Source organism: Macaca thibetana, chromosome 11 (assembly GCF_024542745.1).
Source record: "Macaca thibetana thibetana isolate TM-01 chromosome 11, ASM2454274v1, whole genome shotgun sequence".
Taxonomy (NCBI): Eukaryota; Metazoa; Chordata; class Mammalia; order Primates; family Cercopithecidae; genus Macaca; species Macaca thibetana.
The window spans coordinates 60,327,384-60,349,294 of record NC_065588.1 but is presented as its reverse complement, the minus strand read 5'-3'; the positions used below and the strand labels follow the sequence as shown (position 1 = coordinate 60,349,294).

The 21,911-nt window shown below is 42.0% G+C and overlaps 2 protein-coding genes across 3 annotated transcripts in view; one reads left to right on the top strand and one right to left on the bottom strand.

Moving 5' to 3' along the window:
• The window catches only part of PPM1H (protein phosphatase, Mg2+/Mn2+ dependent 1H), a 1,465,797-nt gene that overhangs the window by 157,157 nt on the left and 1,286,729 nt on the right, over window positions 1-21,911 (top strand). The gene's annotated exons all lie outside the window — the stretch shown is intronic.
• Window positions 13,057-21,911, bottom strand: part of SRGAP1 (SLIT-ROBO Rho GTPase activating protein 1) — a 306,109-nt gene continuing 297,254 nt past the window's right edge. For both annotated transcript variants that reach the window (XM_050748400.1, XM_050748401.1), the window contains exon 22: window positions 13,057-18,626. In XM_050748400.1, coding sequence (XP_050604357.1) covers window positions 18,249-18,626 — 378 coding nt within the window. In that variant the 3' untranslated portion in view covers window positions 13,057-18,248. The remainder of the gene's footprint in view (window positions 18,627-21,911) is intronic.

Genomic DNA, 21,911 nt, shown 5'->3' with positions numbered 1-21,911 from the left:
GCCTCCCGAGTAGCTGGGACTATAAGCATGTGCCACCACGCGTGGCTAATTTTGTATTTTTAGTAGAGACAGGGTTTCTCCATGTTGGTCAGGCTGGTCTCAAACTCCTAACCTCAGGTGATTAGCCTGCCTCGACCTCCCAAAGTGTTGAGATTATAGCTGTGAGCCACCAACCTCCACCTCCCTGGTTCAAGCAATTCCCCTGCCTCAGCCTCCCAAGTAGCTGGAATTACAGGCGAATGCCACCATACCCGACTAATTTTTTTGTATTTTTAGCAGAGACAGCGTTTCACCATGTTGGCTAGACTGGTCTTGAACTCCTGACCTCAGGCAATTGGACCACCTCGGCCTCCCAAAGTGCTGGGATTACAGGTGTGAGCCACTGCACTCAGCCAACTTTCCTCATTTCTGATCAGCTTTATTTTTTCCTTTAAAAATATTTTTTTTTGTTAAAAAAAGAGAGAGAGAAACAAGAATACCTCTGAGATGAAACAAAACACTTTCTCCCATTGTTCTGCTTCTAAATGCTAAAGTGATTAAACCAAGTAAAACCGGGATAAGTTCTGACTGAGTCTCTTCCAAGCCATCTTCTCCTTCTTTTTTTAAATTTTAAGTTCTAGGGCACATATGCAGGATGTGCAGGTTTGTTATATAGGTAAATGTGTGCCACGGTGGTTTGCTGTACCTATCAACTCATCATGAAGGCATTATGCCTAGCATGCATTAGCCATTTTTCCTCAATCTCTCCCTCCCCTCACCCCAACCCCCGACAGGCCCCTGTGTGTGTTGGTCCTCTCCCTGTGTCCATGTGTTTTCATTTTTCAGCTCTCACTTGTAAGTGAGAACATGTGGTGTTTGGTTTTCTGTTCCTGTGTTAGTTTGCTGAGGATAATGGCTTCCAGCTCCATCCATGTCCCTGCAAAGGACATAATCTCATTCCTTTTCATGGCTGCATAGTATTCCATGGTGTATGTGTACCACATTTCCTTTATCCAGTCTATCATTGATAGGCATTTGGGTGGATTCCATGTCTTTGCTATTGTGAATAGTGCTGCAATGAACATATGCATGCATGTACCTTTGTAATAGAATGATTTATATTCCTTTGGATATATACCCAGTAATGGGATTGCTGGGTCAAATGGTATTTCTGGTTCTACATCTTTGAGGAATTGCCACACCATCTTCCACAATGGTTGAACTAATTTACATTTCCACCAACGGTGCAAAGGGTTCCTATTTCTCCACAACCTTGCCAGCATCTGTTGTCTCTCGACTTTTTAATAATCACCATTCTGACTGGTGTGAGATGGTATCTCATTGTGGTTTTGATTTGCATTTCTCTAGCGATCAGTGATGTTGAGCTTTTTTTCATGTTTGTTGGCTGCATAAATGTCTTCTTTTGAGAAGTGTCTATTCATGTCCTTTGCCCACTTATTTATTTACTTATTTATTTATTTATTTATTTTTTGAGCTGGAGTCTCGCTCTGTTGTGCAGGCTGGTGTGCAGTGGCATGATCTTGGCTCACTGCAACCTCCACCTCCCAGGTTCCAACAATTCTTCTGCCTCAGCCTCCCAAGTAGCTGGGATTACAGGAGCACACCACCACACCTAGCTAATTTTGCATTTTTGGTAGAGACAGGGTTTCACCATGTTGGCCAGGCTAGTCTTCAACTCCTGACTTCAAGTGATCCACCCACCTCGGACTCCCAAAGTGCTGGGATTACAGGTGTGAGTCATTGCACTTGACCCTTTGCCCACTTTTTAATGGAGTTGTTTCTTTCTTATAAATTTGTTTAAGTTCTTTGTAGATTCTGCACTCCAGCCTGGGTAACAGAGCGAGACTCCAGTTCCAAAATTCATTGTGTGATAATTGCACATCTGTAAATATACTAAAAACCACTGAATTGTACCCAATAAAGTACTAAATTGTATGATATATGAATTATATTTCAATAATGCTAATTACCCTCCCCCCACCCCATTAGAAACCGGACTGCACAGCAGGGGGTAAGTGACCATTACCACCTGAGCTCTGTCTCCTGTCAGATCAGCCAAGGCTGATTCTCATGGGAGCACGAACCCTACTGTGAACTACACAATTGAGGGATCTAGGTTGTGCGCTCCTTATGACAGTCTAATCCCCCCAACTCCCACTATCATCTGTGGAAAAATTGTCTTCCACAAAACTGGTCCCTGTTGCCAAAAAGGTTGCCAAAACTGTTGCTCTAGAGAGTAAATCTCCAAGTCTTCTGCCTCAGCCTCCCAAGTGGCTGGGACTTCAGGTGCCTGCCACCATGCCTGGCTAATTTTCGTATTATTAGTAGAGACGGGGTTTCACCATATTGGCCAGGCTTGTCTCAAACTCCTGACCTCATAATGCTAATTATTTACGAGACTTAAATGAAGTTGCATGTTTATCAAAGCATAATCCAATCAATAGTGATTTTAATTTAATTCTGTGTCAACTAAGAGGGTAGACTGTAGCATCAGATGTGTTGGGTTTGAATCCCTGGTTTTTTAGACGAATCTCCTTCAAAAGCAATTGGGTCTTAAACTTTTCATATACTTGAAATCACAATCCATGAAGTTGCTTTAGTATTTCATCCTTGACAAACCAGAAATGACTGGAGAAACTTTTAAGTTTTTGGAATAAAGGACAAATACAAAGCAGGAAATAGTTTTAATTTAGAAACATCTAATCCTAGACAATTTAGTAACATTGATTATAGCACAATTCTTGAGCACTAACTATGCACCAAGCAGTGTTTAATTGCTCTCTTTTAATCCTTACCTGGGCTCAAGTAATCCTCTTGCCTCGGCCTCCCAGAGTGTGGCGGTTATAGGCAAGAGCCACCGTGCCCAGCCCTGGGTTCTTTTTCTTGCATTATAGGAAGATGACATTTCCCGGCCTTGCTTGCCATGTGACTTGGACATGTACAGTAGTGATTTGTGTCTCCTCCATACCAAGACGTAAAACCTCACGTCATTGCAAGTGCTTTCTCTTCCTCGTCATGGTGGCCACATACTAAGGTGGCAGCGACAAAAAAACGGAAGGAGCCCAGAACCCTGAGTCACCTGCCTGACCCATACCACGCTGTGATGTGAAGGAGAAATACAGCTTGATTGTGTTACTGAGTTTGGGGGGTTGTTTGTTACAGCAGCTAGCATCAATTATCTCTTGTGAAATCACACAGCTAACAATTGAGCCAGTGTCTGGACCTAGATCTATTGCCTACAGAGCCCCACATTTAACTACTATTTTCTGGCCTCTTTATTGCCCCATACACTTGAAATATAAATTTTAAAAGACATTTTATTCTTTTTTGTATCCATCAGAATTTATTGAATCCTGATTATTTTTTCCTTAATGTTGATTGTGTAGACTCATTTGCAGGAAGAACAATGTCAGGCAGAGAGAAAGAATTGAATGAGTATTTTTAACAAATTTGTAGATGTTAATATAATTTACTTATTTGCAATTTTCAAAGCTATACGATATTCTATCCCATTTCCAGCGTGGCAGTGGCAAAAAAATGAAAGGAGCCTAGAACCCCAAGTCACCTACCTGACCCACACCAGGCTATGATGTGAAGGAGAAATACAGCTTGATTGTGTTACTGAGTTTGGGGGGTTGTTTGTTACAGCAGCTAGCATCAGTTACTCTCATACAGATGTATAAATAGATATTTGCACTATAATGTTTTAGGCCCTGCTCCAGCTCTTCCTACAGTGTGAGACATGGCAACCCTCATGAGTTATTTGTTCAGTAAAAGATGAATTTAGAGGTCGACACATTCCTTTGTTACAGTGGGGGTCTGAAGGAGTGTTGAAGGGTGGGAAAGCCACCTCAGTCTATGGAACGGCATGTGTACTATCACTGATCTTTCCATGTAACACTCTTTCTCCTGCCAAGAATGCCCTTTTCTCAGAGGTGCAGCTACCATATCAAACCATCCACTTTCCGGTCCCAAAGCATGAGCAGTGCAGGCCTGGCTGTGAAGGTCTCTCAGGTCAGAGAGTTTTATGCCTTATTCCCCCATCCCTTCTTCAGAGAAGGTAATCTTTTCTAGAGAAGTGTGTTCTTTCGCCATTGACCCCTGGCAGTTGGTAACATTTTCACCAGCCTTTCTCCTATTAAACTGCAGGGATGCAGCAGCCCAAAGCCATAGAAAACATGGCAAATGTGATTTTCCATGTGTACTAACACTCATTGCTTGAGCCCACTTTCCTTGAGGTCCTAACCATGCACGTTAAGATAGATGGCTTATTAATCCCTGTTGTTCTCGGTGTATTAAGGCTAGATTAATAGATTTAACTTATATAAATGTTCATTTATTTTATCATTTCCTTTTAGCTTTGCCTCGAACAAAACCCCTACTCTTGGGGTCAGGGCACCTAGAAACATGCTCATACCCTTTAATCCTGTGGATGAGTACCCGTGGGTATCCATCACAAGGAATAGGATGATAGAAAATGAGTAACATATGCAGAGATTCAGAGTATTTGCTACTAAAAGAGCAGAAGCACTGGAAATGGGATAGAATATCATATAGCTATGAAAATTGCAAATAAGTAAAGTATATTAACATCTACAGATTTGTTAAAAATATTCATTCAGTTCCTTCTCTCCACCTGACATTGTTCTTCCTGCAAATGAGTCTACAAAACCAACATTAAGGAAAAAATAATCAGGATTCAATAAATTCTGATGAATACAAAAAATAATAAAATGTCTTTAAAAATTTATATTTCAAGTGTGTGGGGCAACAAAGAGGCCAATAATAGTAGTTAAGCGTGGGGCTCTGTGGGCAATAGATCTAGGTCCAGATATTGGCTCAATTGTTAGGTGTGTGATTTTACAAGAGATAATTTCTTTAAACCTCAGCTTTTGCTTGTCTGTTTTAATCTGAAAAATGGGGATAATAATGATTCCTGTCTTACAGGATAAAATCAGATAATATGAAAGCAGTTAGCACAGTGCCTGGCACATAGAAAATATTTAACTCAGCCAGGTGCAGTCGCTCATGCCTGTAATGCCAACAGTTTGGGAGGCCGAGGTGGGCAGATCTCCTGAGGTCAGGAGTTTGAGACCAGCCTGGCCAACATGGCAAAACCCCGTCTCTACTAAAAATACAAAAAAATTAGCCAGGTGTGGTGGCACACGCCTGTAGTCCCAGCTGCTCGGGAGGCTGAGGCAGGAGCCTCAAACAAACAAACAAACATAAAAAATATTTAACAAGCCTGATTGTGTTTATTTTTTTTTATATTTATTTATTTAGTTTGAGACGGAGTCCCACTCTGTCACCCAAGCTAGAGTGCAGTGGCGCAACCTCGGCTCACTGCAACCTCCACTTCCCTGGTTCAAGCTATTCTCCTGCCTCAGCCTCCGGAGCAGCTGGGACTACAGGCATGCGCCACCACACCGGGCTAATTTTTTTGTATTTTTAGTAGAGATGGGGTTTTGCCATGTTGGCCAGGCTGGTCTCGAACTCCTGACCTCAGGTGATCCGCCCGCCTCGGCCTCCCAAAGTGCTGGCATTACAGGCGTGAGCCACCATGCCTGGCCTTAACAAGCAACATGGCGAAACTCCGTCTCTACAAAAAACACAAAAACTAGCCGGGCATGGTTGCATGCACCTGTAATCCCTGGTACTTGGGAGGCTGAGGTGGGAGGATCACTTGAGACTGGGAGGCGGAGGTTGCAGTGAGCTGAGATCATGCCACTGCATTCCAGCCTGAGTGACAGAGTGAGACTCTGTCTCAAAAAAAAATTACTATATAATATATATATATATAAATCATATATATAATATATATAACAAATGTTAACTATTTTTATTATCATCATATTTATATTAACAAATGTACACTAGAAATGCGAATCACTTCTTTTCTCTGGGTACTGATCACATTACATGCTCCTCCTGGTTTTCCTCCTCCGCCCTGGCTGCTGCTTCTGTCTCCTCTGCCAGCTCCTCACTCCACCCAAGCTCTCCAAGTTGGGCTCTTCAGGGCTTGGTTATGTGCTCTGTACCTTCCTTTCTCTTTCTCTTTCCAGGAGATCTCCTCCTAGCCTTAAATATCAAATTTACACCTTCTGGCCAGAAATCCCCCCCGAGCTTCAAGTCCATCTGTCTCCTAGACTTCTCCACTTGGAAGTCTAATACCTATCTTAAATTAAAAGTTCAAACCTGAATACTTGGTTGTACATCCTGGCCAACTTTTTTCTTTCCCCACTCTTTCTTTCTAAGTATATATCAATATATTCCACCCATTTGCTCAAACAAACAAATACTAGGAGCCACTCTTGATTCTTTTCTTTCTTTATTCCCATATTTAATTTATTAGCAAATTTTGACTTTAACTCTAAAATGAAACCCCGATTCATCCCTTCCTCTCCTTCTACCTGGCTATCTAGTCCAAGTCACCCTCATCTCCTGCTGTTGCTCCTTAATTGTGGTCTCTCACTTCCCTCTTGCCATTCCCTCCCAAGCTCCTCCCCACCCCTGGACCCCAAACACAACTTCAACATCTACAGTGATGTTTAAAATTGTGATTAAAAAATACGTAGTATAAAATTTATCATCTTAACCATGTTTAATGTGATGTTATTTGCATGCGTATTGTTGGACCACAGATCTTTAGAACTTTTTATCTTGCAAAACTGAAACCCTGTAACCACTGAACAACAATTTGTTTTCTTCCTCATCCTGATCCCTGGCAATCAACATTCTGCTTTCTGTTTATAAGAGTTTGACTACTTTAGATATCTCATAGAAGTAAAATCATGCAATGTTTGTCCTTTATTGACTGGCTCACTTCACTTAGCTTAGTATCCTTAAGGTTCATCCATATTGTGGCATATGACAGGAATTCCTTCTTTTTTAAGGCTGCATAATATTCTATTTTATGTGTATAGTGCATTTTCTTTACCCATTCATCCATTAATGGGTTGCTTCTCTCTTGTGGCTATTGTGAATAAAGCTGCATAAACATGAGTGTGCAAATATCTCTTCTGTTTTCAATTCTTTTGGATATGTACCCAGAAGTGGGCTTGGTGGATCATATGAGGATTTTATTTTTAGTTTTTTTGAGGAACTTCCACACTGTTTTCCTTAGTGGCTATACCATTTTACATTCCCACCAGCAGTGCACAAGGGTGTCAATTTCTCTACACCCTGGCCGAGACTTGTTATTTTCTGGAATGTGTTTGATCATTTGAGAGTGGTCATCCTAATGGGTGTGAGGTGATATCTCATTGTGGTTTTGAGGAGTGATCTTTTAAAAATATAGATGTTGTCACGTTCCTTTTTGGAACCTTCCAATGGCTTTCCTTGAACTTAGAATGACATCTAAGCACCTTACTTTTTTTTTTTTGAGATGGAGTCTCACGGTGTTGCCCAGGCTGTAGTGTAGTGGTGCAATCTTGGGTCACTGCAACCTCCGTCTCACGGGTTCAAGCAATTGCCCTGCTTCAGCCTCCTGAGTAGCTGGGATTACAGGTGTGCACCACCAAGCCCTGCTAATTTTAAGTACCTTACTTTGGCCTCCAAAATCTTATCTCTGTCCATACTCTGGCCTTTATTTTCATCTCCAGGGCTTCTTGCTTATGGTGGTACGGTCACAGTGAATGCGTTTGACTCCTTAACCACGTGAGCGTGGCCCTGTTTTCCCATGTGCAGTTCCTTCTGCTTGGGTCTTTCTCTTCCTTTTCACATGGCCGGTTCCTTCTCATTATTCAGGTCTTAGCTCAAATGCTACCACATCCAAGGTGGCATTCAAGCTGTCCCATCTCAAATCCTTCTCCCAGACACTCTAAATTCTATCACCCTGTTTGTTTCACTTTTGCTTTTTGTAGCAGTTTTCAACACCTGAAATTATTTTGCCGATTTAGCTGTTGGCTTATATAGTGCTTTTTAAAAAAAAAAAAAAAAAATCATACCAGGAAGTAAGTACACTCCATGAGACCAGAAGCCCTGTGTGTCTCATTCACAGCTAGATGCCCAGAAGGGAGCCTGATTCAATAGAAGTAAAATGTAACAGAACAATTAATGCCAGCTGGGAGGTTTGGGGAACCCTTCTTGAAGGATATAACCATTTTGTTGGGTTTGGAATGATGAATACAATTTCAACAGGCAGTTATCAGGATGAAGTAGGGGGCATTTTAGGCTAAGGAATGGCATGAAGTATGCGGAGGGAGCACGCAGCATCGCATTTTCAAAGAAAGGTGACCTGCTATGACTGAAACTAAAGGTTCTGAAGAGAAGCTGGTGGGCAGGAAGGCTGAAATGGCAGGCTGAGGTCAAAGCGGCAGACATTGAATTCATTTCAGTTCCGCCAATTTGCTGTTTAGTTAGTGATGCGTTAGGCTTGAAGATACAAAGATGAATAAGACACAGTAGTATGCCGTCCTGCAGCAATGGGGAGCCACGTATGGCTTCTGAGCAGGGTAATGACATGAGCACGTTATAGAGATCAGAATGCAGCAGTGGTTACAAGTATAGCCTCCAGCACCAAATGGCTTGGAATCAAATCCTGCTGTGTCACGATCTAGCTATGTGACCAGAGCCAGTGTACCCCTGCGGCTTAATTTTTTATGGGTAAAGATGATGATAATAACAGTGGCTCTCTTGGCTTTCTTGTGAGGATTAACATTTGTAGCGTGGAGTCTGGTACTCAATACATGTTGGCTATTAACATGCAACGTGTTGAGGGAAGCAATGTCAGTAAATGGAACATTTTCAATGATTGTTAGGTTTCTCATTTTGTTCTTAAGAAAGATGATTTATTGGCAGCAGTGTAGATATAATCATTTCAAGGAGGAGACAATGGGCACAGGCACACCAACTTGGAAGCTACGGCAATCGTTGTGGCAAGGGGAATGGCACACAGAAAATTAGGTTAGAGCAGAGATAGGCGGTGGAACAGATTGGAGGATGTAGAGGGGCTGCAGAATATTTTTTGGAATGAAAGAAAGTGGGTTTAATTATTGGGTCTGTTGAGCTTACGGTGCCTGAGGAAAATCTCTGTTTGATAATGTTTAGCTGAAACAATAAAGAGTCATGTAAGTTTAGGACACGGGGGTGAGTGAAATAGAGATTTGTACTATGGAAATGTGGGTGTGCACGTTAACAAACAGCCGAGAATCTGCATTGAGCCTACCACTCACCTATTACACTGGTAAAGAATAAATGACCATGTTTTATACCTGTGTACTCTTATGCATTGCTGGCAGGGATGTACATTTGTACAACTTTGCTGGAAAACAGGTCGGCGATATTTGTCATGAGCCTTACAGATACTTGTATCCTCTGACCCAGTGATTTCACTTTTTGGAGTCAATGCTAACTTTATGATCCAAACACAGACAATTATTATATATAGAGCTGCTCACCACAACATAACATTCAATTGAAAAAAATAAAACCTTCAAACAGGCTCACTCAGTGATAGGAAAATGGTTAAATAATGATGTGTTCATATGCTAGAATATTATACAGCCATTAAAAATCATGTTGACTGAGACTCCTACTGTGAATTGCTGTAAGGGAGAAAAATCCAATGAGGATACACAATTATATATAGAATATGAGTTTGACTCTGTTAAAAGATAACATAGTATAAGGATTAGTAGACAATATACTAAGACGTTCATATTATTATTTCTGTTTGGGAAATGGAGGCATGGGTTGGTACTTGTTGAAGTCTAGTAACTGAGTTTGACTTATGACTATATAATAGGTTTTTGGCTTACTTAAAGTTTCTTTTCCTTCTTTTCCTAATGCATCTGGTAATATTTAGTTACTAACACAGTAATAATCTTTGGCTCACAGATCAAAATTCAAATGGCAATTTCTATTACAAATCTTGACCATGTTGCCTTTTTATTTTTGAGACAGCATCTCACTTTTCCATCCAGGTTGGAGTGCAGTGGTGCAATCATAGCTCACTGCAGCCTCCAATATCTGGGCTCAAGCAATCTTCCTGCCTCAGCCTCCCAAGTACCTAGGACTACAGGCATGTACTACTGTATCTGGCTAATTTTTGTATTTTTTTTTTTTTGGTAGAGATGGGATCTCACAAAAAGAATACAAAAATTTGTATTTTTTTGTGTTTTCATTGCCCAGGCTGGTCTTGAACTCCTGGCCTCAATTGATCCTCCTGCCTTGGCCTCTCAAAGTGCTGGGATTACAGGCATGAGACACCACGTTTTGTTTTTAATGGATGCAGTCCATCAAAGGCCCAGAATCTCAAACTTCATTTTTGAGTTAATGTCATGTCATTGTACAATTTTGAATGTGCCACCAGACCACTGAAGATGTTTCCTTCTCTCCTGGCTTACTGACACAATTATCCACTTGCATTTAGAGGGACATAATTTTTACACAAGGGGCTCCTTGTGTATGTCAAAGACAGAAGATTAGAACAATACACCATCATTGAGAGGGTAATTCATTGAAAGTCCTAACTTCAGCTGCACAGTGAAGCAGCTAAAAGAAATCCAATGACCCTCGGAAGCACCCCTGATAGAGAGCTGTTGGGTGTGAAGGATCCATCCATAAGTCGCCAGAATTGGATTGCAAATATTCTAGAGCTGATGATCTCCCGGATCATGCTGCCATAACTGCCTTCAAGATGTTAATACTGAACAAGGCATGTTGTTTCAGGACTGCAGGAGGAGCAATCTCTCTTCTCAACCCCTCCCCACCTCCCCACCCACACACATGCACATGCACACAAGCACATTTTGATATCCAGCCCAGTCCCATTTCTCTTGCTGAGACTGACCTTGATAGAAAAACTATTTTGTTTTTGTTTTTTATTATAGAAGGCAAGTTTCTATTTACTCTGTAGAAATAGATAAAAGGCTACTGAAGAAGTGATGAACTTCATCGTGATTATGAAGTGAGCAAAAATACTTATACTAAAGTTTAAATACTTATTTGCTTATACTATAGTATAAGTAAGCCAAAAATCGATTAGCTGGTCCTAATTCAAATTCATTTACTAAACTTCAATAAATTACCAACCCATGCCTCAGTTTCCCAATATTTTCCAGGGCTATATGGCCTGTGGACAGAATTTACCATCATTCTGAGCTTTTAGGACCTTTTTGACACTCTAGGTCAAACTTGGGGAATTTTCCTCTTCAGGAGTCCCAACTACTCAAGGCAGAAGCCAGCAAACTCTCTTGCCCTGCCTTCCTAAGATTCTTACAGGGTGCAGGCATATGAACTGTGGGAACTGACGACCAGTCACACCCTGTTGGGACTCTGGCTCGGGAGTGAGAGATGGGGAGGCAGGCGCAATTTTCTCAACAGGAGATGGTCGTAGCAGGCTGAGGAGCTTAGATTTGAGGGTAGCAGGATGGTGGAGTCTTTCCTGGATAACTCTACAGACTGATTTGGGCATTTGTTCCTGGTGGGATGACCTCTAAATCCAACTCTCTGGTCCGAAAGTAGGCACTGAAGGAAAAGCATCCAGCATCGGGTAAGAGAACATGACTTGATAAGCATCAAGTAAAGCTTCAACTAGTTTCAGTGTCATCTATGAATATTTCCAGCCTCTATATTGGACAGTGCTTTTTTGGAAAGAAAGAAAAGTATCCTTGCCTTTGAGTAGGCCTTCCAGTCAACGGCTTCGTTCAACATTATTCCATCATGCTTTGGGAAAACAATTCCTTTGACGGGGGGTCCCCCACCTCCCCATTCATTTCTCCATGTTTAAAGATATCTGCATATACTACCCAAAGTTTAATCAGGAAATACTAAAACAAATGTAATATTGAGCATATTCATGTAATGGAATTCTATATAGCAGTAAAAATGGAAAAACCATGGTTTTACTAACAATGACGACTCTTACAAACATAAATTTCAACAAAAGGAGCCAGACACAAAATCTACATACTGTATGAAGCCATTTGCAGAAAGCTAAGATGACAAGCAAAAGCACACTATGGTGTGATTAATCAGGATTCGGATACATTCACAGAGGCATGAGCACAGTGGTTTCTGGGATGCTGATAATGTGCGGTTTCTTAATCTGGGTGGTGGATACATCAGGGTATCAGCTTGTGAGAACTGTTACACTAATGATTTGCACACTTTTCTGTTAGTATTTTGCACTTTACTAAAAAGTGTTTTTCCTTGATTTGCCTGTTTTTAAACTTCATATTTCTTACCAATATTCAATCTTGCACAACTTATATTGTTTTACAAAGCTATCTACTACAATTGCTAGACCTTGATTTATTTATTGTTTTATATTTAAAGAAAAATTCCTGGCTGGATGCAGTGGCTCATGCCTGTAAGCCCAGCACTTGGGAGGCTGAGGTGGGTAGATCACTTTAGTTCAGGAGTTTGAGACCAGCCTGGCCAACATGGTGAAACCCCGTCTCCACTAAACATACAAAAATTAGCTGGGTGTGGTGGCGGATGCCCGTAATTTCAGCTACTTAGGAGGCTGAGGCAGGAGAATCGCTTGAATCTGGGAGGGGGAGGTTGCAGTGAGCTAAGATTGCACCACTGCACTCCAGCCTGGGTGACACAGAGAGACTCCGTCTCAAAAAAAAAAAAAAAAAAAAAAAAAAAAAAAAAAAAGGTAAAGAAAAATACCAATACACAGGGAATTCTAAGCACATAAAAATTACCTAAGGATTATTTTTCAATTTATTGAAATGAAACCAAAGATGGGCTTGCCATGGTTAACTAGAGTCTTTCTCAAAAGAAAGATTTCAATCTGGTGTATGTTTAGGAGGCTTGTACACTCTCAGCTTCTCAGTTAAGTCTCTCCCAAGACTCTTTTCTCTGACTACACATTGAGCCTCCAAACCATGACTGAAAAACCACAGCTTCATGGACAGGGCCCTGTGCAGGACACCCTATTTGCAAATGAACAAGAAATGGAAGTGAGATTAAAAATTATTTTAAAGGTAAAAGTTTCATATTATTTAATGCAAACTAGCTGTCAGGGAGAAAGTAGTGATGAGAGAAACGAAAGGAACGAAGACACCACAGAGATGCACATCAAACTGGAAGCAGACAAAGGCAGCCAGAACTATCTTATTTATTATAAAGATACACCGTGAAGAACAAACCTGACTGTATACTGAAGCCTGTAATGGTACATGCCAAAATGTACAGTACTATACATAAAAGTGCATTGTCACAACAGATTAACAAAACATTTTTTTCTTTCCAGAACTGTAAAAGTATCCCCCTTTATTTTCACCTCAGAGAGGAGGGAATGAAATGGTGAGAGGCAGTACAGAGCACGGGCGAGCGTGATGCTGTCAGCAGCACATAAGCGGGGGATGGATGCAGTGGGATGGGAGGACACAGGGGTGAGAAAGGCACAATCACATCTACAAGGAAAACGAGACAGTCTGAGGACCGACAGGGATGCAAGATGGGACACTATTGAGTACTGAGGCACAGGAGGGAGGGGATGGAGAAGGTGGGGGAGAGGGAGGAAGCTTCAAAACACTGGAGTGGGCAGCAGGAATTGGAAGGAGGAGGTGGAGGTGGGGCACAGAGTGGGGCAACGGTACAAGAGCAAGGCTAAGACTCCTCTAAAATAGAAAGGCACTTTCACATGTACATACTACAGATGTACATTGACACAATTAGGTAACAGTCACAAGCAGGAAGCTACCGGTACTGCAATTGATCAAACCGACAGGAAAGGACAATACTGATTTAATTACGCGGGCAGCAGTTACCCTTCAGTACGTAGGTAAACAGTAGCCTCTCCTGTTACACAGCCACTTACTATACTTTAAATATCTATAATAACCATCACACTACACACTGAACTTGGATGAATGCTCTAAGGGGGGCATTCACAAATGCACAGTTCATATATTTTCTTTTACTAAAGTTTCTAAGATAAGCATTATGGAAACCAGTACAATTATTTAAACATACAAAATTCCCTACGTAATTTAAAGACACAGGTATCCATCTCGATTATACCACATAGACTTTTTTTTTTTCTTTTCACTTTTTAAAGAAAGTATACTGGGGTAAGTGAAAGCTCAAATTCCAGTTTGCTTTGTGGATCTGACAAAACTTCGCTAAAGTCACCCTGCACCAAGCCTGACTCTCCAGCCCAGCTGGAGCTTGTGTTCTCAGCTTGGGAGGTGGGTGGCAGGTGGTCTGGAGTAGGGAGCTCTGTTTACGCATGGGTAGAGCCTTCTAAGCTGCTCTGTGTCTCAGGGTTTCTGTGGTGGATAATCGAAAACAAGACTGAGTCCCACATTTCCTGCACAAAAAATGGCCTCTCACTGCTATGGTCAGGAATCAATGAGCATCATCCCAAATTTGAATCCTCTAACTCCCCCTCAAGAGACCCATAGGCTCTTTAACTGGATTTCCAAGGCTGATCAGATGAAAGTTTCTTCAGTTTGTAGACTCCAGAGGCTATGTCATTCCTAAATGTTAAGGACACAACTACCAACCCACCCCTCTTTTCCTTTTCTTTAAATTATAACCGCCCCCGCTTTTTGGTGGGGGAGAATAGCAAAAGTTGGAAAACCCTTAACTGATACAATTTGACTCTTGGAGCAGTACATCCACTGATAGCTGTTCACGATCATTGCAGTAGATTGTGGGACCCTGCCATAAATTATTCTACAGGTGGCTCGAGGGACACCAAAGCCAGATGATGTTGTACGAAGATGTGCTAATCTGTTGAATGGTGCTGACACTGAATGTGAACGTGGAGCTCTACAAAGCGCCACTCAGCAGGTTCAAACAGTTCACATAACACCCATTAGAAAATGTGTACTAAGTACCTTTCTCTCTATCCCCAAATCCACTCCCCAAACCCCAACCCAGTCCAAAAGGCTGACTTGGTGAATCTCCTTCAGTGAGTTCTACGGATGGGATGTGAACACACAGTTTTATCAGCTGTGAATACATATTCTTGTGTAAGTGGAGTCAGGTAATCTTTGTAGAGCCATCATTTACCCACCATCAAAATGCCCCCCTCCCCAAATTGCCCATGAAACCTGATAAGCTCCTTGAAACTGGGGGCAGAACACCTCAAGGCTTCATTCTCCTCGTTCTCTCTCGTTTCCCTGTGTCTTCCCCCCTCCCCTGTGTGCTGCCTCTGTCGCAGGAAAGAAGGCTGTGAACCTTCTCAGCTGCAGTGGCTCTTAATGAGCTTTACTGAGCATGATTCTGGATTCTTTGTGAAGTGGCCACCTTGTCTTACCTCTGGAATCTGAAGACACTTACTAAACCAAGTAAGGAGAGGTGAGTACTGAGTCCTCACTCACTGAGGTTATACCCTTCATATGGAATTGAAAAAAAAAAAAAAAAAGTCTCAAGGTGACAATAGGAGTATAGGGAAATAAGATGGAGACAGGTAGAGTGAGTGATGGGAGAGTATTAGGAGCTGTTTCCTGAAAGAAGGCACAGCCTCTGAGGCTCTGCAGCAGCACGACTCCTGCCCGCCAAGACAGCAGAGTCCTGATGGGGAGCACAGAAAGGCAATCCTCATTCCACCACAGGTGGACACACCAGAGAGAAGAGCTGCTGGGGAGGATGACCAGATAGAAGGCTGAATAAATGAACAGGCAGGAGGAAGATCTGAAGAGCTCAAAAAAGACACTGAAAAAAAATAAATTCAAAGACACCTCTGGCCCTTTGATGCCCTCTGTTAACATCTTACTCTTCCATCAAGCAAGGAATATGGTTTTTAAGAATTCTTACTATTTTAAAGAAGTGGGGGAATGGCCGGGCATGGTGGCTCACATTGTAATCCCAGCACTTTTGGAGGCTGAGGCCATTGGATCACCTGAGGTCAGGAGTTTGAGACCAGTCTGGCCAACATGGTGAAACCCCGTCTCTACTAAAAATACAAAAATTAGCTGGGCATGGTGGCGGCACCTATAATCCCAGCTACTCAGGAGAACTGCTTGAACCCAGGAGATGGAGGTTGCAGTGAGCAGAGGTTGCAGTGAGCAGAGATTGCACCACTGTACTCTGGCCCGGGTGACAGAGCAAGACTCCAACTCAAAAAAAAAAAAAAAAAAAAAAAAAAAAAAAAAAAGTGGGGGATTATTTAGGAAAGTTTAAACTTCCTAAGGAATTCGTAAGGATTGTTTAAAAGGGCTAGTGCTATTCAAAGCTCAGTCCTGGCTGGATCTCCATGGTGTCCAAGGGTGCTGAAGGACCCAAAAAGCTCGGGGGAAACGGGGAGGGGCTGGACAAGGTACTGTCCTGGGCTTCTTTTTCAAAATGGGCAAAAAGTATGGCTCTGAAAATTTGGAGGTTTAAAAGTTCACCATACCTAGAAATACATGGGAAAAAAAAATCACTATTCATTTGTGAAATCAGGCCACAGGCAAGCAATCAGCAGTGTGACTTTGGAAGGTAACAGTATCTCATCGATTTAACCTCTTCCTGCAATAGAATGACTAGATGGGCAAACTGAGGTAGAGATCAAAGTAATGATCTTGATTTAAGTACAGATCCCAATTCATTTCTGCACGATGCATTCACCAATGGGCTGATGAAGTAAAATCTACACTGTGTAGCTCTTAGGTGTGCGTGCAATTGGCTGCCAGTTTGAAATGAAACCAAGAAGGAAATTAATGGTGGGCCAGAGAGATTAGTTCTGGGAAATCCATTTTTCTCAACAACAACAACAACAACAACAACAACAAAAATATCAGTAACTTCAATGATAGAGTCGATAAAATGCTCACAGGTCTACAGGTGATATCAGCTGCTGCTAGTAGGAGAATGGAATTCAAAGCAAATTTTCTTAAGATAGGGGGAAGATATAGCATAAATATAGGCTTAAAAATTGTCTGTGTGCTAGGATGCCAGAGAAAGAGCGTCTCCAATTGAGACTTCTGCTGACTATGGGAGTGATATAGAGACCACATACAAAAATGAAAACAACAAAGGGAAAAGGGACAGAGAAAAAGAAGTTGTGGTTGTGAGGTACACAATTGGGTGAGAACTACAAGGTCATCTTTTGCTGATGGCCCTGCGTGGCTCTCACTCAGGTACCAGGGCCAGTTTGGAGTTGGCTCAAAGACAAATGGAGAGGACAGTTGGGATTTCAAATTTAGGATCATCAGGTCTTTGGGGCATTTTTTTTTTTTTTTTTTTTTTTTAAGAGACAGGGTCTCACACTATGCTGCCCAGGCTGGATTCGAACTACTAGGCCCAAAGCCATCCTCCTGTGTAAACCACCTGAGTAGCTGGGACTACAGTGTGCACCACCATGCCTGGGCTTTGCAGCATGTTTAAAGGAACCTAGGTGATTTAGTCAAAAGAGAACACTGCATGAACCAAGGCCTCAGGTGCTTCTTGCTGCCTCCATTTCCACAGAGGAGAACACAGGGATTTGGGGAGATAGAAACATTTTCTAGGCAGTTATTGAACAACGAATCTTTGGAGGAGTTCGTGGAGTACTGTAACCAGAAAGTCTTTAAAATGAAACCCTTCTAGTCGTTTGTAAGTGTAGGGGAGGGACTTGGAAATCTCCGAGGCCTAATCATGCTCACAAAAGGAGTGACATTAATAGCTTTGGAGATGGTGTCTTCCTCTCCTTTCCCAGGTTAAGTTCAAGCAGTAACAGCAGAGGTTCGACCCAATTCCATCGAGTCTTTAAGCTGGACCCTGGGAAATAACTGTTAGGAAAGAGGCAAGCATCCAACCCACTCGAGCTGCGGACTGACAGTCCCGCTGGGATCGTCCCATGGAGACAACTGCAAGTCTTTTGCATGAGCTAAACCCCACTCCACATGGAATCGAAGGTGCTCATTGTCAGCTACCAGGCAACGCCATTATCACCTTTCAGCCCAAGTGCCACAGACCAACACTGGCTCTACTCCAGTGAGGTGTGGAATTCGGGTTCTTCTGCCTTCAGGTCACAACCTTTCTGACTCACCTGGGCTACACTAAACCTGAAGCTCTGTACGATGTGGAGAGCGGTGTTGCCTTCATTACAAGTGGTGCAGCATTGGATTTTCAAGTAAGTCTAAGTGTTTCTATTGTCCTTAAAATGACATATGTCCAGTTATTTTAAAAAATTACAAAATACAAATGCCCGTGTTAATTTAGCTAGTCTCAGACATTACATTCGACAACATAGAAAAGCCAAAAGATCTCCAGTTATAAGCACAAAACTAAGGAAAGTTATGGATCAATGATTTTGTCACTAATCCGTTATTTTTTTTTTTTTAAAGTCACCTCCCTTTATGGCCTTGCTTGGCTGGTTTTTACATCGTGCAAGACTTGTCTGTTGGACCCTGGGGAGGCGGGGCAGGTCCTATGGTAGGATTTGTTTTTGGAAGAACAGCAGGTTTTGGCCTAAGGGCTGGAGGCTTCAGCTGCACACCCATTCTGGGTGCCACCATAGGTTTGAAAGTACTCATTGTGTCACTGGAGGAGCTAGTGCTACGTCGAATCTGAGGCTCGGAGCTCCTGAGGGCAACGTTGTGCAAAGGGCTGAGAGATTCTGTGGAAGTGGCAGGGGTGGGAGAGTTTTTCACTTGCTCCAGGGTATCCAGCACCACATCAGGGGCATGCTTTGCTGTGCTCTGTCTCTCCAGTTCTCGGAGTTCATTCAAAGCTGTGTTCATCGTTTCTTCAATATCCTATTGAAGAATAATCAGAAAGAGAGAAAGCACAGACTGATAATGAATACTAATGTATAGAAACCCAGACACTTAATTTCAAAGTAAACGGCCCGGCAGAGTATGAATATCTTTAACTCCATAGTCCGCAGAATATATAAACATAATGCCATCTCACACAATCATTTTGATTCTTGATTCAGGAGACTGAGATGCAATGGCTCACGGAGCCATGTATCAAACACTGGCCTTCCTAAGGCCCTAGGTAGCCTTCTAATGGTCTCTGACTTACATGCTGACTTAAATTTTTTTTTTTTTTTTTTTTGAGGCAGGGTCTCACTCTGTTAGCTAGGCAGAGTGCAGTGGTGCGTATCAGCTCACTACGGTCTTGACTTCCTGGGCTCATGTGATCCTCCCACCTCCTGAGTAGCTGGGACCACAGGTGTGTGCTACCTCCTGCGTAGCCTCCTGAGTAGGTGGGTCCACAGGTGTGTGCTAACACACCTGGCTAATATTTAAATTTTTTGTAGAGATGGGGTCTTACTAGTTGCCCAGGTTAGTCTTGAACTCCTGGGCTCAAGTAATCCTCCTGCTTCCGCCTCCTAAAGTGCTGGGATTATAGGTGTAGGCCACCATGTCTGCCTGCTGACTTATTAATATAGAATTCTATTTCAGCTTATGATAAAAGTTTATGAAAACTTTTGAAAAACAGTTTTTCAACTTTTTTTTTCCCCCCCAAGACCGAGTCTTGCTCTGTCACCCAGGCTGGAGTGCAATGATGTGATCTTGGCTTACCGCAACCTCTGCCTCCCAGGTTCAAACAATTATCCTGCCTCAGCCTCCCAAGTAGCTGGGACTACAGGCCCACACCACCATGCCTGGCTAATTTTTGTATTTTTAGTAGAGACAGGGTTTCACCATGTTGGCCAGGCTGGTCTCGAACTCCTGACCTCATGATCTGCCTGCCTCGGCCTCCCAAAGTGCTGGGATTACAGGCATGAGCCACCGCACTGGGCAAGTTTTTCAACTTTTATGATAAAAGTTTAAATTAAAGAAAAAGGCAGAGTGTTGTGTGAGATGGTAGAGATCCACTGCCCTGGTGACTGAAATGTCTCTTCCCGACATATTCCCAGGGCTTCTCCCACTCATCTGGAGCATACCCCTCATGGCATGGTTTAATGGCAACTCATTTCCCTATTCATCTCCTCGACTAGACTGAATGTGAGCACTTAGAGGCTGTGGCTATTGTTTAACTTTGTTTGCATAAAACCTAGTGGGAGACCTGGCATACAGTAAATGCTCAATAAAGATTTGCTAAATGAATAATCTAAGACACTGATATAAAATCACAGTCTCCAATAATGAATAAACCAAGATACGATGATTATGTATGGATGTGGTAGTCTTTTGAAAAATCTCCATTAGGCATTCCATTAATTTGTTTAAGAAAATAATTTGCATTTTTTTAATGAACACAATGATGGCATGCTTACTTGTCCCCATGGGAAAATCTGAAGGCTAAAGATGGAAAGATAAAAAGCAAATCTGGAAGCCATTTTATGAGGGTGACATCACTTTTCAAGTAATTATTTTCATATGTGATTTCCGTTTGTGGCTAAACATATGGATTTGTTTTTTTTACAAGTATTTACCTCAGAGACATGTGCGGAGCCTAGTTATCTGTTGAGTTTTTGTTTTTACAATTTACATTTTTTTTTTTTTGAGACGGAGTCTCACTCTGTCACCTAGGCTGGAATGCAATACTGCGATCTCAGCTCACTGCAACCTCCGCCTCCTGGGTTCAAGCGATTCTTGTGTCTCAGCCACCCGAGTAACTCGGATTACAGGTGCCTGCCACCATACCCAGCTAATTTTTTGTATTTTTTGTAGAGACGGGGTGTCACTATGTTGGCCAGGCTGGTCTCAAACTCCTGACCTCAAGTGATCCATGCGCCTCAGCCTCCCAAAGTGGTGGGATTACAGGCATGAGCCACTGTGCCTGGCCTGTTTTTATAATTTACAATTAAAAAAAAATTCCTGATTCTAGAAGTCAAAGGGTTAAACAGACCTTATATGCCTTCCTACCTCCAAGCACCTAAATCCCTGTCTCTCTAACCCAAATTATGTTTCACCTGCTTATTATAAGCAGTGATGTTATAAGTGTCTCAAATCATTACATTCAGCTATAGTAAAATATTGCTGGTTGTAAATATGCCTCAAAGGGCATTGCATAGCACTTTAAACAGAAAAAAATAAAACAGTCAAAGCCTTTTTGGTTTTTGCTGAGAAGTTGCTGTACATTTAAAATTGCTTTAATTTTTAAAAAACACATTAAACTTCTCACAATCTAATTTGCTATCCCAAATTCTTTTTAGTTAGAACACTGAAAATAGCTTGGACATTTGTCATATTGGGGCCGGATTCCTTGGGTGCTTTTTATTAAAAATAACCCACCTTTAATACTTTTCCATGTTTCATTCATTTCTCATTCACTCTTTTTTGAAATCTACTTAGTTTTTAAACTTCAGTGATAGCTGGAAGCTGCTTTAGATTATTTGAATGGTAAACCCTGAATCTATTCACCTCTTTTCTCACTGACTATAAACATACATATATTTGGAGACAGGGTCTTGGTCTGTCACCCTGACTAGAGTGCAGTAGGGCAATCATAACTTATTGCAGCCTCCAACTCCTGGGCTCAAGCAATCCTCTTACCTCAGCTTCCAAAGTGCCTGGGACTGCAGACACGCACCACCACTCTTAGTGTGATGGTTAATACCTAGTGTCAACTTGACTGAATTGAAGGATGCAAAAGTGTATCTGTGAGGGTACTGCCAAAGGAGATTAACATTTGAGTCAGTGGGTTGGGGAAGGCAGACCTACCCCTAATCTGGATGGGCACCATCTAATCAGCTGCCAGTGAATATAAAGCAGGCAGAAGAACGTGAAAAGGTTAGACTGGCCTCGCCTCTCAGCCTACATCTTTCTCCCATGCTGGATGCTTCCTTCTCTCAAACATCAGACTCCAAGTTCTTCAGTTTTGGAACTTGGACCGACTCTCCTTGCTCCTCAGCCTGCAGACGGCTTATTGTGGGACCTTGTGATTGTGTGAGTTAACACTTAATAAACTCACCTTTCTATGTATATGTATTCCATTAATTCTGTACCTCCAGAGAACCCTGACTAATACAGATTTTGGTATCAGGAATGGTTCTAGAGGAACAGAATATTAAGGATGGAGTTCTTTCATTGGTTTTGGGGCTTCTGCTTTATATGATTAGACCCAAAAATACTAAGGACTCTACT